We start from the raw sequence: 13,296 nt of genomic DNA, 5'->3' as shown, positions 1-13,296 counted from the left end.
CAAACCTTTGTGGATCTTCCCAAGTGTGTGCTTTAGCTCAGATGCAAAACCTGGAGAGCAGAGACCACATCCTGTAAACACTGCACCACCACCACCCCCGTTCCCCCTGTACCCTGCCCCTACTCCTACTCCCCTGTACACCCGGCCCCTACTCCTACGCCCCCTGTACACTCTGCCCCTACTCCTACTCCCCCTGTACACTCTGCACCACTCCCAACCCTCCTGTAAATTCTGCATCTACCCCATTCCTGTTGTATGCTCTGCACTACCTCCATCCATGCTTTACTCTGCATCACTCCCATCATCCCTGTACAGCCAACCCATCACCCAGTCCTATGTCTTCCACATATTCAACACTCACAAAAATACTCCCCATGAAATACAGAGACTTGTTGCTACTATTTGAGACATCGTTTTCTGCAAATAACAAACCCAAACATGTTTTCTAGAGCATTCTCCAGCCTCCTGTCCAGACATTATCTTTCAATCACTCATTCTCTTTCAACAACTTCTGAAAATTGATCAGTCCTGGCATCTATTTTTTTGGAAAAAGCTAACTGCATGGCCATCAGTTCCTGTCATTTCCAGATTTAAATGTCCCTACATGAGAACAAACACGGACACGGAACTACAAGATCATGAGGTGGCAGTGCACTGGCCCTTGGCAGCCCTACAGGATGCCCTGGTGGCGCCAAGACAGTGAACACTTTCCATTTTTTAAGGTCAGATTGGCATTTAAAACTTGGTTTCATGCCAACCCACCTCCCCATGGAAAAGACACACTTGACATTTCTGTCTTCTAAGCACATTTAATAGAAGGGGGGTGGTCTCTCTGAGGGGTGCATTTTTCTTGGTTACCCTTTTGTCATGTCACAGACACAGACCTAAATCAAGTCCTAGCAGACAAATCATTATCTTTGCCTGGCTCAGCCACTCACCCCCGCTCCGCCCCCATGGCAGGGAGAGCCACCACTGTGCTCCAGCCTGCTGCCTGCTGCCTGCTGCCTGCTGCCTGCTGCCTGCTGCCTGCTGCAAACCCAGACCGACTGCAGAGGCTGCCGGCCGCACGCCCCACCGCTGCACCTCACCAGGAATAAAATGTGGGCCTTCCCCCCAGGAGCGAAGGAGAAACGGGTCAGAAGTTTAACTCAAGTGCCTTTTTCTTTCTCTTTTTTTAAAAAATCAAATGAATAAAGGAAGCCAAGAACCCCCACTAAAGATAAAGAGGTAAAAATAAAAAGGCAACGTGCCCAGTCACCCCTTCCAGAACAGGTGTGTGCCAATGTGAGGGCAGGTGCCTTTTCTCAAAGCAGAGGAACAATGGTGCATGCTCCTAGCCAAGGCACGTCCATGAGCCCACGGATCACCCAGGAAACCTTTGGAGCCTGTGAAGTAGGCAGATGCATGTTTTGTTCCCCTGCTTACACGTGAACAGGACCGAAAGGTGCTGCTGGGGTTCTGCCAAGTGCTGGGCTCGCCTTCCAGACCCAGAGGCTGTCAGTGGATGCTGGCATCACATTCCCACCTTACGCATTGTTGCCACAAATGGATGCTCCTTACAGGTTATCCAAAGGGTGGGAGAGCTTATGCCCTGAGTGTAAGAGCCTGAGGGGACAGCAGACAGGAGTTTTAGGGAAAGAAGACCCCTTTTGGGACGGAGAACCGCTTGGAACAAGGCAGACTTGCTCACTGCTTATGGCTGCAGCTCTTGAACACGGTTCTCTTTCTCTCCTCTCCGGGAAATGTGTACGTTAAGACTATTTCTCATCTTTGATTTTCCTCTTCTTTCTGGGAAGGAAGAAGCAAAAACCATCTACTTTTCCCTCTGCTGTGAGCTTGTAGGACATAATGAGAATGAATGAAGGAATGAAAAAAAAATGATTATTGCTAAGTTTAGATGGCTGGAGATTTCCCCCAAATTAAAAGCCTATCCTGGCATCTCCATTGAGACAGGACTAACAGAGCTATGAGCCCAGATGGTTAATTCAGAGGCCTGACCCTCAGGGGGTCCCCCCCACCTCTGCAGGAGAGGTCTCATCACATGACAGTTGAATTTCAGCTTTATTTTCGTGATTTCTCAAAGATCAGTCCCTTCCAAGGCAAATATGTGACTATTGACAATGAAGCCCTCCCCCCTGAGCTGGCATGCTCTCCTTGCCTTCCCCCATCATTTCACCCTGATGCCAGCATCTCCTTCCCCTCCCACCACCACATTTCGATAGTGAGTTGTGATATGCAGAAACTCACTACTTCTGTCACGTAAACTCCGTCCCTGGCACCAAGGAAAACACCGAGTTTTACACCCACCAGACGTGTCCGTGTACCCAGTGCAGCCACGCAGGGTGCTTGTGAGATTTTGGCTCATTCCCCACAGCACCATCGGCAGAGCTGCCTGTGATGAGAACCAGCTTTGGGAAGTTCTGAGACCCCTCCGAAATGAAAGCAACCCAGGCGAGTCTCTGAAACCTTTCCTAATTAAGAGGCTAACCCCAAGAAAACGAACAGTCAGGACAGACCGTCTCGACTGGAGCAGTACCAGGCTCATCAATCCACACAATTAATGCAGGTCACCCGATAGTCTGGGTTCTTGTTTTCATGACACAAGAAGACGTCCTCGGTTTCTGCTCTTCTCTGGCCTTTCAAGGACCACGTCTGAATGAAATCATCCCGCATCCTGTGGCTGCGTACAGTTTAATTCAATAGCGTTACCATGCTACACCTCTCCGTTCCCATTCTCCCTAATGCCTAATACTAGTCACGTTTTCACTAAAATTGATCGGGATCAGAGGGCGTTTTCTCCTAACACCCCCTAGGAACCTAGACTCCCCTCCCTCCGGCCTCCCCCAGGAAGCAGATCAGCATTGATTTCTATCTGATTACAGGAGAGCCTGCCCTGACTTTCCCCAGTTACTTAAGCCAGCGTCTCATTTCGCGTCCTTAGAGACCGCGGCTTCGCTCAGGCAGAGCGTCTAGACAGTATTCATGACCCATCTGTCTGGCACAGCCCAGCGGATGGCAAACTCTATTAGAACTGAAACATTTTTACCTCCTCCTCCTCCCATCCCTCTCTCCCTTTGCAAAGCAGGAATCTGACACTGAAAATTACTATCATTGTTGCAATTCTCAAAATAGCACTGCCAGACTTTCATTAACATCCACGCTAGACTACTAAATATTTAAAGAAGTGGATAAATTTCATCTGAAGGGGGACAGCCCCACACACATGAAAGCAGTAACAGAATCAAAATGTAAATCTAAGAGGTTGTTTTTATCCACGTAAATTTAGTGTCACAGCAGGAGGAAATGATGCCTAAGAATTTATTGAAACTTTCCCTCCCATTTGTTCTCTGCCTTTGTTTATTTGAAAAGGCAGAATTGCCTTTCAAGACCCTATACGATTTTAATTGGTCAGAAAACCGGTTTGGTGAAACAAAGGCAGCAAACCCAAGGATTGGGGGGAGCCTCCTCTTTGGCAGTGAAGGAGCGGTGAGCCCTGCCAGTGCCTCCTCTGGGGCATCCCCTCCCCCAAAAAATATACCCAGGTTGCCAGTGAGCACCTGCAGGCTGATCAGGCTCAGTCTAAGTAAGAGATGCCTACCCTCCACTCCCCTTGTTTGTAATACCATCTTGGATCATTTTCACACAAATCAGTAATTGTTTTGTCATGATCTCTCTCTCTCTCTCTCTTTTTTTTTCTTTTAGTTGAAAAAGGGACCATGCTCCCATGCCCCAGCTGAAGGAGTCTGAAGGGGCCACAGTGCTCAGACAAGATCCAGTGCAGGGGTCCTCAAACTAAATAAACAGATGGAATCTTCAGAGCCCAACAACACAACACCATGGGAGATCCTCACCCACCATCCCTGTAGTCAGCATCATCAAGACACTGCACATATCTTATTTTGAAGTAAAAAAACAAAGCGGGAACAAATACAATATTTGTATTTGCATGTGGCCTACAGTGCTCAGACAAGATCCAGTGGGAAATTAGGGGTTAAAATCCCACGTCTGGCCAAGAAGGCCTCTTGGTGTTCACAGCAGGTTAATAGGAAGAGTAAGAGCAGAAACAGAGTTGCTCTGCTCACTGAGTCCCACCAAGCTTGAGCCACACAATCTCTCGGGTCAGCTGTCATCATACTCACACTTCTGATGTGGAAAGTAAAACTGAGAGAGGAAATGACTTCCCCCAGGTCACGTAAGTAGTGATTTATCAGTTAGTGGAGGAAAATCAAAGGAACTCAACAAAACTAATAACCCCTGATACCCTGGGACTCCTGGGTTAATTTTTTGTAATCTATTTGAAAATCCAAAATGAGACCAAGATGAACATCATCTGTATATCAATTAAAAACTGTCATACAAACAATTGTTTCTGGAGGACTCATAACTATGAGCCTTCATAATAACAGATTGTTTGTTTGATCTCCACCGGGAAGTCAGAGGTAGACAGGTGATGACAAAGGACAGAGGAAGCTGAGAGTGCATGCGAGGAAAAGGAAAGATAAACCCGGTAAGGTGATGAGCAGGTGTGAGAGGGTGAGCTCATGAGGCTCCCAGGTGCTGTGGGACTGTGGGTTGGGATCAAACCCTGCACTCTTGAAATTAAACAGACCATGGGAATCTCAGAATCCTGGATAAGACCTGGGAGTTGGTCATCCAAGTTCACAGAGGGGATTTCTAAAAAGGTCCCATGTATACATCAAGTGTATAGTAATTCATCAGTTCATAATGACACATAAGACAATCTCACTGAATGCTAATAGGGGTTTTCTTATTATTAATAAGACTGATCCTATATGATATCTACTTTTATGATAATCACATAGTTGATGGGAATTTCTATTTATAGAAGTATCCCCACTAATGAGCGGAGAAAAAAGGTCAATTAATATATGACAAAGGAGGCAAGAGCATACAATGGGGTAAAGACAGTATATTCAAATAAATGGTGTTGGGAAAATTGGACATATACATACAAAAAATTAAACTAGATTACCTCTCACACCACATATGAAAATAAACTCAAAATGGATTAAAGACTTACATTGAAGAAAGTCTTTAATAGGCAGTAAACTCTGACATTTCTCTTAGCAATATTTTTTCTTATATATCTCCTTGGGCAAGGGAAACTAAAGAAAAAATAAACAATTGGGACTACATCAAATTAAAAAGTTTTTGTCCAGCAAAGTAAACCATCAACAAAACAAAAACACAACCTACTGAATGGGAAAAAATATTCACCAATGATACATCCGGTAGGGGTTAATATCCAAAATTTATAAAGAACTCATACAACCTAACACTGAAAAATCAAATAATCCAAATAAAAAAATGGGCAGAGGACATGAATAGTCATCTCTCCTAAGAGGACATACAGATGGCCAATAGACATATGAAAAGATGCTCAATGTCACTAATCATTATAGAAATGCAAATTAAAACCACAGCAAACCTATCAAACGGCTATCATCAATAAATCAACAAACAGTAAGTGTTGGAGAGGATGTAGAAAAAAGTGAATCCTCATACCTGTTGGGATTGCAAATTGGTGCAGCCATTGTGGAAAACAGTATGGAGCTTTCTCAAAGACTTAAAAATAGAACTACCATATGTTCCAGCAATTCCACTTCTGGGTATATATCTGAAGCAATCCAAAACACTAATTTTAAAATATATATGCCCCCTTATGTTCATTGCAGTGTTATTTACTATAGCCAAGATATGAAAGCCACCCAAGTGCCCATCAATAGATGATTAGATAAAGAAGAGTTGGTACATATATACACTGGAATATTATTCAGCCATAAAAAAGAATGAAATCTTATTTGTGCCAACATGGATGGACCTAGAGCAGTGGTTCTCAACCTGTGGGTCACGACCCCTTTGGGGATCGAACGACCCTTTCACAAGGGTCGCCTAAGACCATCCAAAAACACATATATAATTACATATTGTTTTTGTGATTAATCACTATGCTTTAATTATGTTTAATTTGTAACAATGAAATTGGGGGTCACCACAACATGAGGAACTGTATTAAAGGGTTGCGGCATTAGGAAGGTTGAGAACCACTGACCTAGAGGTTATTATGCTAAGTTAAATAAGACAGACAGAGAAAGACAAATAACATGTGATTTCACTTATATGTGTAATCAAAAAAAACCATAATAAACAAACAAAACAGAGACTGTCTCATAATACAGAGGAAAAACTGATGATTTCCAGATAGGAAGGTCTGGGGGTCTGGGTGAAAAAAGAGAAGGGATTAAAAAGTACAAATTGGTAGTTTCAAAATAATTGTGGGGCTGTGAAGTACAGGATAGGGAATACAGTTATTAATACTGTAATAAGCTATGTATGTTGCCAGGTAAGTACTACAATTATCTGGGGGATCACTTTGTAAATTATATAAATGTCTAACCACTATGTTGTATACCTGAAACTAATAACACTGAATGTCAACTGTAATTGAATATATTTTTAAAAGAGAGAAAGAAGCAATTCTCCCCTTCAGTAGGAATGGGAACTCCCTAACTCCTAATTTCCCTGAATCAGAAGTTCCACTGAAGCTGAAAGTAAAAGTTGTCTAATTGACTGCTGGTTTCATGTCAACTGTGGGCTTACTCTTATAGTCTAGTAGCATGAATTTCATAGCAGTGATTGCTTAAGGAAGGTCTGTTTTTGCCAACACTTTCAAAGTACACAGCTCTTTGTGTGCTTTGGATCCTCAATTATTGCTTCTAGCAAGTCAGGGGATCTCTGCTCTCCCCCACCAAGACATGGTAAAGGGTCTTTGAAAATGTAGTATAACAGGAAACACTCTGCTTGATAGGAATAGTGAGGCAGAAAAGGCTGGTAGCAGCAATGTGAGCATCACCCAGGGCGACAGGCAGGCTATGTAGCTCTCCCCTAAGCATGACATCGGACCCCCCAGGCAGTCTGTCTCTTTTTAGAGACAAGGGAAGAAGATGTAGCATGACCTATTGGCTTTTCCCTATGGGTCCAACCCACCTTTCCAACTTTATCTCAGGCTGCCTCCAACCCAGGCCTTCAGAATCAAGGCATCCACCCTCACTCTCCCTGCACTCTGGCTACTCTCCATTCTGACACTGTCTTCTCCATGATACCCAGTATGCCTCCTGCAAAAAGCCACCATGACTACGAAGTCCAATCAGAATGATTCTCTCTAAACTCCTAAACCAAGAATTGCTGGAACTGCTTAGTTCTATATACTCTGTGTTCATTTTCAGTTATCTTTATACCTGTATCTTTCAATTCCCTGACTCGAGTATCATCACCTTGATAAGAGAGTTTATGTTTTCCTTCATCCCCCACAATGCCTGGTATAATAACTACAGAAGACACTAAATTTTATTTTTGGAATAAGCTATGTAAATAAATAACTTTATTTGTATGGTTTGTATTTTTAGTGCTCAAAAGTACAATATTTTGAGGCAGCAGTCATGAGAAAAGCTAACAATTTAGGCTGACAATTCTCTCTTCTGTAAAAAGATGAATCCAGCAAAACTCTTTCTTTGTGAGATAATCAACACCAGCCCAGTCCTCCAAGTCTGTGCAAAACCCTTTGGGGCTCACAAAAAAATAAACTAGTCTCAGTCAACAGACAGCCTGATCAGAGTTAAGTAGAGAAGCAAGTGAAACTGTTACTTTAGAATCTAGACAGTCAGGGCATGCCAGGGAGTCTCTCCCATTGGCCAAGATGACACTGGGGTGGCTCTTACATTGAGCATGCCAAAAGCTAGCAAGATAATTGAATAGAGAGAAAAAAGCCCTCCCCTCTCTATGCCTATAAGAACAGCAGGCTTGAGCAGGAAGAGAGATGATCTTTGAGAAAGAGAACGATGGGATTATCTTTGAGAAGGGAGTCCACCGTTCTCCCAGGTCATGTGGTTCCTGAGTACAGTCTCTTTCCTTTTGCACCAGAACTTGCCTCGTGAGTTTGGCTTTCATTGCCGCAGGTAACCAAACCTAAGGTTTATGGCTCGGTTATAAAACCATTGGGTTTAGGGCTTCTATTATCATTGTATTGCTGACTTCACAAATGACAGTAACATTTTCTCTCTAACCTTAATTCATGCTAAATTTCAGAAAATATCAAATGAGAGACAGAGAAGACCAAGACATCTGAGCTATGGCACATGCCCACAGCCAACAGTACAGGCAGAAAGCTGATTCTAGCTCATCTGGAAACCCAGAAGAGTCCACCTTGCTTTATCGTTTGTGCAATCAAACAGCAGAACACAGTGCTTCCTCCAGGTGGAAACAAAGCACACCCAGTAAACAAATCTTGTTCACATAGAGGAGCAGGGAAGAATCACTATTTGTGTTTCTGGAATGCAACGTTTTATACACAAGAAATCCTGTAGCACTTCAAGTTCTCAAGGTGGAAAGAAAAGTGAGCTTTCTCATCAGAGTTGGCATTCCATGAAGGGCATGTTGTCCATCTGCTGCAGGAAACATATTGGTAGATACATTAAAACCCACTTATGAATGGAGAGCCTCTAAGCCTCATTACACAGCTATTAATAGGAAGTAAAATATCCTTTATTTACTCTGTACTCTTGCACAACAGGGTATCGGGAAGAGAATATACTCATTCAATATTAGATCACCCTCTAGCATCATCAAAGAGCAGAGAAGCTATGCGCTTTCCCAGTGGTGCCTGACCATAAAGAACAGACCAGCTACGACAAATCAGAATGCATGTCTCAACGTAACAAGTGAGCCTAGCTCCCTCTGGTGCTTGAGAGAATCAGAGGAAAGCAGTGTAAGGGGGGCTGCTGGCTAGATCACAGCAAGCCACCTTCAGCTCGGAGGCCTTCCCCAGGGGACAGGATAAGTGGGAAACATCCAGACCCTCTGAGGATGATCTCACCTTTGAACACATGGAAACTCCTGTTACATAAGAAAATGGCTCTGGCATGAAGAGAGATGATACACCTCTCTTGTTCTACCTCCCCAAGAAATGGCCACACAATGAGTGGGGATAATGTATTGTATAGACCAGCGGTCGCCAACCGTTTGGACCTCACGCGGACCACCGGATGGCGACCACTGGTATAGACTACTCTCTTCATGTATATTATTTCACTTAAATACTCAAAGAATCCTTATATGGCAGAGATTATTCCCATTTCACAGACAGAGAAACTAAGCCTTAAAGGGGTCCAATCACTTCTATAAGCTGAAACTTGAATCCAAGTCAACCTGAAGCCACAGCCATGGTCTTGCCTTTTGTCACCCTATCTCCTAGCTCTCCAGTCTTCTTTTTTAAAAAAAAGCACATTGTAAATAGTCTCCCATTTTAGCTCTAAGGACACAACAAGTTCTATTTATATCTCAACAAAGGAACTAATAATTTGCCAACAGGATCTTTAGATTCCTCTGTTAAGGCACTCTTGTAGCTGCCTGAGCAACACTGAACCATTTATAGATGTAACTGCTTCACCTGCTCCTAAGAAAAGTTAAATATTCACATTTATAAAAAAAAATTTATAAATATCTCAAAATAGGCTTTTAAAACTAGCAAAGAATACTGATGAGAAAGGGAGGAAGGAAAGGAAAAGGAAGGGATTCAATACAATAGGAGGACCACAGTGAAGGACCCTGAAATGAAGGAGAAGCACCTGTAAGATTCAGAGAAACGGTCTGTGAAGTGCCGTAGGGCAGAGGGCCAAAGGTTTTGTCTGCTCGCTTTTTACACTGAACTCTTGAATCCAGTCAAGATACCACACACAGTCCTAATAGTCTCCCCATAGCTTATCATATCTGTGTTTGCTGTTACTCAAGTCTAGAGAAAACAGAACAAGAAAATGCCTTTACATTGCTCTTCTCCTTCTAAGACCACTCCCCTGGCTTAAGTCTCGCTGACCTATATCAAGAGCTTAGTACTAGCAACGATTCTGTTCTAATTGTTTTAGTGGACCATCCCCGCTAATCCTCACGTTACCCATTTTTATGACCCATTGTGCATAAGGCCACAGAGCTGCCCGACTGTTGGGTAGGGCCAGGATCCCCAACCAGCAGCCTGGCTCAAAGCAGGCAGGACAGTCACTTCCGGGCCCCCTTCTCTGCATCTAGGCAAGCTGCATTACGCAAGCGACAGTGCTGATGACTGCAAAGGCTATTGCACAAAACATCACCAGAGGAAACACGGACCAAATACCAAGAAAGCACACACCTAACTTTGTCTTCTGAAGGTAGAGATGGGACTCTAAGAAAAGGCAAACCGATGCAACAGAAAAACTTGAGGAAAACTATCGCACTATTAGACTCTTGGATTTAATAAGCATTAGATAGCAGGCTCAAAATTCACTAGGCACAGTCGTTTACTGAGCTTTCCCCCAATCTAACAATATAGGAGGAATAGAGAAAAGTGTTTCTTTTTAAAAATCTCTTCCCATTTCACATTACAGTATCAATATTTATGTAGTCTACACTTCATAACAAAAATGTTAAAGCTGTAAATAAAAACAAATATCAGAAAACCCCACGAAGAGCATCAGTGCTGTAAACATTCCTCCAGGGCATTCTATGCAAAACATTCTCTCACCCTCAACCCACTTCACTGAGCCCAAGGAAACAAGCAGCCACTTTTCCTCAGGGAAGGTCAGCAGGATTTCAAAGCTTCCTTCTCTCATTCTCCTCTTCATAAAAACCATGAGATAAAAACACACAACAATAAACCACAAACTATAATTTCACCTTTTCAAGTTCAAGAAATGCTCAGCCTTAGCCTTGGGATTCACACATGTAAACACCTCACGTAAGTTGCTTTCCATCCAGTTTTAAATAGAAAAACACACGGTTAGAACCTTTTTTGAAAGTCCAATATAATTTTGTCTATTTTATTATTTTAACACATGATTAATTATGAACTCTCCACATATCTTCCTTTGCTTATTTAAAATTCTTTTTAAATTGTTTAAAATTACTCTTTAAACAATTCTACAAAACGGATGGGAAGAATACTAAATCAATATTTTATTTCATGGAATCCAGTCAGTGCTTCTAAAGCAGCAAAAGCGTATTTCATCCTATAGTGCCACTGGCCATCTCTGAAAATAGAATACATTTCCCACTTTTAAACACACCATCTTCCTAACCTAAAAGAAAAAGCATTCCGTTTGTGAAAACGCAAATCTCTTTTCTTACCCCCCCCCAAAAAAAAACCAACAACATCCTTCCCATTTCCACATTACCCTGCCTCCTAGCCATTTCCAAAACACAATCACACTTCATGATGCCAAGGTGAGTAGGAGGGACTTACAGTTGAAGATGCCCGGAGGTGGATGTTCTGTCACCAGGAGACAGTTTTCTTCATCACTGTTGTCCCCACAGTCGTTCTGTTGGTTACAGACCAGTGAACCAAGATACAAGCATTTACCGCTGGTGCAGGTGAATTTGCACTCTGAAAAAGTACAGGGAAAGCATGCAGTCATCAATGCAAGTGTGATACTCGAGTTATTTCTTTCTTCCCCATTTGCATGCCATGACCGTTTGGGAACTCAGTCTACCTGGAGATCCCAGGAAACCGAACTCAGAGAAGGGCTCTCTTAGTAAGGACCTTCCTTCTAGGCAATGCACAGGACAGTGCGCCAGGGGCACTTGCCATACATTACTCCCTGCACGTCTCTATCCCACAAAATGAGTAACACAGGTGCTTTCTTCCCATGACTTGCCAGCAAAAGTCATAGCTATGAGGCTCTTAGTTTCTTTGAAAAAGCCCGTGTTATTTTTCCATGTCTCCAGCGCTGAGGCTACGGCAGAACTTGGGGGCTCAGGCTTGGTAAAAGGAGGCACATACATTTTATTTTCAACTTGTCACTAGATGATGTGAAGCTCTGAGCAAAATATTTAACCTCTCGCCCTAGCTGGTTTGGCTCAGTGGATAGAGCATCGGCCTGTGGACTGAAGGGTCCCAGGTTCGATTCCGGCAGGGGCATGTACCTTGGTTGCAGGCACATCCCCAGTAGGGGGTGTGCAGGAGACAGCTGATCGATATTTCTCTCTCATCGATGTTTCTAACTCTCTATCCCTCTCCCTTCCTCTCTGTAAAAAATCAATAAAATATATTTTTTAAAAAAATGTTCAATCTTGACTTCCAGGAGAATAAATCTGCATCTCAGAGACCAGAATTAATTCACTTGGTAGAACCAACATTTTATTAGTTCAAAGGCATAAAAAGTACTTGAAAGTCACTAAAAGAGTAGATCTTAAATGTTCTTCCCACCAAAAAAAAGAAATAGTAATTAGGTGGCATGATGCAGGTTTTAGCTAATGTTATGGTGGTTGTCATTGTACAATAAATAAGTGTATCAAATCAACATGTACACCTTAAACTTACACATGTTGTAATATGTCAATTATATCACAATAAAGTGTGTGGGGGGAGCCAACAAATAGTTGTTCTCAATTTTTCCTACACTCTTTTTAAAGCCTTAGTTTTCACAGATATGATCTCAGCCACAAAATAAAGACCTGTATAGAGTATCACATCACAACTGTAAAATCAGCCATTTTGTGAATTGGCAGAGTAGTCTGCCACAGCTATTTTTGTTAAAATTCATACAGCAACATCGACTCATTCAGTTCACACTTCTATCATTCACCAACCTCAAAATTGAGATCCTGGCTCCAATATTTCTGACATTAAAACCTAAAACCTACTCTCAGTAAAGTACGTACATTGTGAATAACAAAAAAATTAAACTTAGTCATTAACAGCCTATAAGTAAAGAATTAATAGGTTTCTAAAATTAAGATGAAGAACAGACATATAGATCAATGGAATAGAATAGAGAACCCAGAAATCGACCCAAGCCACTATGCTCAATTAATATTCGACAAAGGAGGCATGAAAATACAATGGAGTCAAGACAGTCTCTTCAATAAATGGTATTGGGAAAATTGGACAGATACATGCAAAAAAAATGAAACTAGACCACCAACTTACACCATACACAAAAATAAACTCAAAATGGATAAAGGACTTAAACATAAGATGGGAAACCATAAAAATACTAGAGGAATCCACAGGCAGCAAAATCTCAGACATAAGGCCGATGCAATTTCTTCACTGATACTGCTCCTAGGCCAGTGGTCGGCAAACTCATTAGTCAACAGAGCCAAATATCAACAGTACAACAATTGAAATTTCTTTTGAGAGCTAAATTTTTTAAACTTAAACTATATAGGTAGGTACATTGTTATTAACTTAATTAGGGTATTCCTAAGCTGGCCTTTGCTAAAAACGTCCTCAATCTGATTGAGGTACGT

The 13,296-nt window shown here is 42.3% G+C and overlaps 1 protein-coding gene across 4 annotated transcripts in view; it reads right to left on the bottom strand.

Annotated features, from left to right (window-relative positions):
• The window catches only part of LDLRAD4 (low density lipoprotein receptor class A domain containing 4), a 319,552-nt gene that overhangs the window by 144,648 nt on the left and 161,608 nt on the right, over positions 1-13,296 (bottom strand). For 3 of the 4 annotated variants that reach the window (XM_014446773.2, XM_014446774.2, XM_023745705.1), the window contains exon 4: positions 11,288-11,428. In XM_014446773.2, the coding sequence (XP_014302259.1) occupies positions 11,288-11,428 (141 nt within the window). Of the gene's footprint in view, positions 1-11,287; positions 11,429-13,296 lie in introns of those variants that run through there. The other variant, XM_023745707.1, reaches the window with a different exon arrangement.

This window comes from Myotis lucifugus, unplaced genomic scaffold (genome assembly GCF_000147115.1).
Source record: "Myotis lucifugus unplaced genomic scaffold, Myoluc2.0 scaffold_572, whole genome shotgun sequence".
Taxonomy (NCBI): Eukaryota; Metazoa; Chordata; class Mammalia; order Chiroptera; family Vespertilionidae; genus Myotis; species Myotis lucifugus.
The sequence above is the reverse complement of the archived record's forward strand: the minus strand, read 5'-3'. Positions and strand labels throughout refer to the sequence as shown.